At 44.1% G+C, this 3,523-nt stretch overlaps 1 protein-coding gene across 1 annotated transcript in view; it reads left to right on the top strand.

Moving 5' to 3' along the window:
- Positions 1-3,390: 3,390 nt before the first annotated feature.
- The window catches only part of LOC116095757 (olfactory receptor 2A12-like), an 877-nt gene continuing 744 nt past the window's right edge, over positions 3,391-3,523 (top strand). The window contains exon 1 of the mRNA XM_031377017.1: positions 3,391-3,520. Coding sequence (XP_031232877.1) covers positions 3,391-3,520 — 130 coding nt within the window. The remainder of the gene's footprint in view (positions 3,521-3,523) is intronic.

The raw sequence follows: 3,523 nt of genomic DNA, 5'->3' as shown, positions 1-3,523 counted from the left end.
CCCACCTCAGATATTCTTTCCTTGGATTCTTCTACTGTCAGTACACTCCATGACCTCCCACACTCACACAAGAGGGAATTCTCTCCAGGAGAGCTTGTCTGTGGGTATTCAATAAGATCTGACCTAGGAGCTCTGGTTCTGCAGCATCTCAATGAGCTCAACTAGAGGAGACTGAAGACTACATTCTTCACCTCCCATTTGAGAGCCTGTGTGCCAGAGCAGAGAAGGCAGTGACTGAGAGATAGATTTAAGGCCAGACTACCTAATCGCCCACTTACTTCTCTCATGCCAATGTTGTAATCTGGAACAAATTGCCCTCTCCAGGCTTTATGTTTCCACCTAAAACACATGGGCAAAAATACTCTCTTCAGTGAGTTGTGATGTTTATCTAACATTAGGGGAAGAATGCCTGGACTTTGTAAATTATCCAGAATAAATATTAGCTATTTTTATAATTGCAAAGGCTAGGAAATCGTCCATTCAGTCATACCCTACTGTAGGCAGTTCTTCCTCAGTGGTCTGGGAATTCAGTTAATAGGAGAGGAAAAAAGACTCTAAGATTCTTCAGACTGTAACCAGCCAATGAACAGGAAATACAGGATGCTTCCTACTTGGGTTAGGGGTAGGAGGTGGTCGCACAGAAGGGAAGGCTTCCTGCTGAGCTGTGCCCTAAGGCGGGAGAGAGGCAGAGGTGTACAGGACACACAGTGTGCTTGCATGGAGATTTGTGTCTGGAGACAAGGGAGGTGGAGGAGGCAGCTGCATCCTGAGGCTTAGTCTTCACAGAGCAGGAGGGTTAGCAATGAGCAGTGTGTCTCAAATGATGGGGCTTCAGAGCTTTCAGCTGGGACCAGATAGGATCAGATTGAAAATTCTTGAATAACCCTTGAAGCAGTCTCATGAAGAATGTGTTGACATGGCCCAGCCCTGAGAGAGGAAAGTGGACAGAAAGTTCTGCCCCTAAACAAGAACTCATTTGAAATTGATACCCAGTAGGAATGGGGAGGTCAGTTTTCTCCAGTAGAGTCTCACTATGTGTATCAGTCACACCCAAGGTAAGCCACGTGCTCAGGAGCCACCAGGAAAGTGACCTTATGGGTTTGTTTGGTTTGTTTCTTTTAGGGTTTTTGTTGTTGTTGTTGTTGTTGTTGTTTAAGATTTTTGTTGTTTCTTTTTTCTTTTATATCTTTTGTCTTGAAAGAGAATTTGGGAGGAGAAAGAACACGAAGTTGGGTGGGGAGGATCTGGGAGAAGTGGGGGAGGGGCAGAATATTTTCAAAGTACATTGTACAAAAAAAGGCTTTAAGATAGTTTTTAGACTTATTTATTTAATATGAATATACTGTCACTGCCTTTAGACACACCCGAAGAAGGTACCAGATCCCATTACAGATGGTTGTGAGCTACCATGTTGTTGCTGGGAGTAGAATACAGGACCTCTGGAAGAGCAGTCACTGCTCCTCACCATTGAGCCACCTCTCTAGCTCCTGACAAATTATTTTAATTAAAAAAAGACTGCATTGAAGAAGGAAAATTTAGAGGCAAGGGTCACACAGAAACAGATACAGAAATGCCAGAGGAGAGGATGGTCCCCTGACCTGGGTGACAGGAAGGCTGGCTGTGAGGGTGATGAGCAGGGACTGGTCAGGAGAAGGGATGGGGACAGGGAAAGTGAAGACTGGGGATGACTCAAGTCTCTTTCTCCTATAAGAAGCATCTCCTGCCTTAAGCAATGTCTTACTCATCAGCATAGGAGTGGAGCCCTAGCTCAGGGTATTAGAGCAGTGTTTGGAAACTTCCTTTACATGTCTTTCCTTGAGCACATGTTTGTATGTGCTCAGGGTATTAGAGCAGTGTTTGGAAACTTCCATGTCTTTCCTTGAGCACATGTTTGTATGTGTCTATGTGCTTACCTATTTTAGAATTATACTTAGTATTTGTATTCCTGGACAATGCTTTGAATGTGTTAACCTTAGGGTGTACATCCAAGCACACACTAAATGAATCATTTTAATTTTCTCCCCCATTGGATCTACTCACACTTGTTAATACTAGACATGCGTTACTGCAGCCATGCTGGTAGGTGTGTGGGGATGTGAGACTGAGAAGCAGAAGCGGGCGTGGCTCTGTGGTGTTCCTCTGCAATGTCCAGATGAGTGATGGTGCTGAGAACCTCCTACCCTCATGAGTGCCTAATAGACAGCTGCCTCCGGGAAATGCCTTCAGTAGTGTTCTCTGTTCTCCTGGAGTGTCTGATGTCATGTTTGTGATTTTCTAACTCTTTGTATAAACACAGTGAGTTTTCTAGCTTACCATTATATTTTCCTCCATGGAAAGTACTTTTTTGTGCTCCTTTAAGCAAATCTTTGCCTACCCATAAATGACAATTTTTTTGATGATAGTTATCAAGTTTGATTCTAAAAATTTTTATTGCTTTAGATTTATCCCTTAAATCCACAGTGTACCTGCAATGGATGTTTTTTTGTGCAGAGGGAGATGGGGATTTTCCTGACAGAGACAAAGTGTTCCCAGTGCAGTGCACACATGTGCTTCTCTCCTTATTCATTTGACCTTATGTACATGGGCCTGGGTTTCCTTTGTTCTTCCCTTTTCATCTATTTGCTTACCAGTGTTTTGCATGTCATTGGTGGCCATGCTTCTGTCTGTCTGTCTGTCTCTCTGTCTTTCTCTTAGTGTGTGTGTGTGTGTGGGCATGTGGGTGGGTGTGGGTATGATATGTGTGAGATCAGAGACTGATATGTAAACCTTCCTCAGTTGCTCTCCATCTTATTATTCATTGAGGCAGGGTCTCTCAGTTGACTCTAGTGCTCTTCATTTCAGCAAGTGTAGCTTATCCCTCTTGCTGGGGGGATTTCCTGTCTCTGCCTTCCCAGAGATGGACTGAGTTTGTGACAGCATGTGACCTGTCCTGTATTGTGTGGTGTTTCCAGGAGTTATGTGAGATACTTTAGATATTTATCACAATCCCAAGCCATGACTGTCCTCAGCATCATTAGATAGCTGAAGAGACTGAGGCTCTGGGAGGTTCAGTATGGGGAAGAGTGCATAGGATCTGACCACTGAGCTCGGGACCCACATCCAAGCCTTGCTTTATTTAAATTAAAGAGAGTTCTATTTTATTTTATGTATATGGGTCTTTGCCTATATGCATACTTGTGCACTGTGTGCGTCTTGTCCATGGAGGTAAGAGAAAGAGTCAAATCCCATGGAACTAGAGTTAGACACAAGTTTGAGCTGTTTGGTCCCCTGGGACAGCACCCAGTGCTTCACCTTAGAGCCTCTCCTCAGCCTGTATCTTCCCTTTCTGCCTCTATCATCGCCACATATCAGGTGACACATAAAATAATGAATTCTCTTTCAGCCTCCATCATGAGGATGTTTTCAGGACAGAACCAAAGTTGGGTTTCTGAGTTCATCCTGCTTGGTTTCTCCAGTGACCCCATGACCAACAGCATCCTCTTCATTGTCTTCCTTCTCATCTACCTGAGCTCAGTCCTGGGCA

The sequence above is a fragment of the Mastomys coucha genome, unplaced genomic scaffold, assembly GCF_008632895.1.
Source record: "Mastomys coucha isolate ucsf_1 unplaced genomic scaffold, UCSF_Mcou_1 pScaffold18, whole genome shotgun sequence".
Taxonomy (NCBI): Eukaryota; Metazoa; Chordata; class Mammalia; order Rodentia; family Muridae; genus Mastomys; species Mastomys coucha.
The sequence above is the reverse complement of the archived record's forward strand: the minus strand, read 5'-3'. Positions and strand labels throughout refer to the sequence as shown.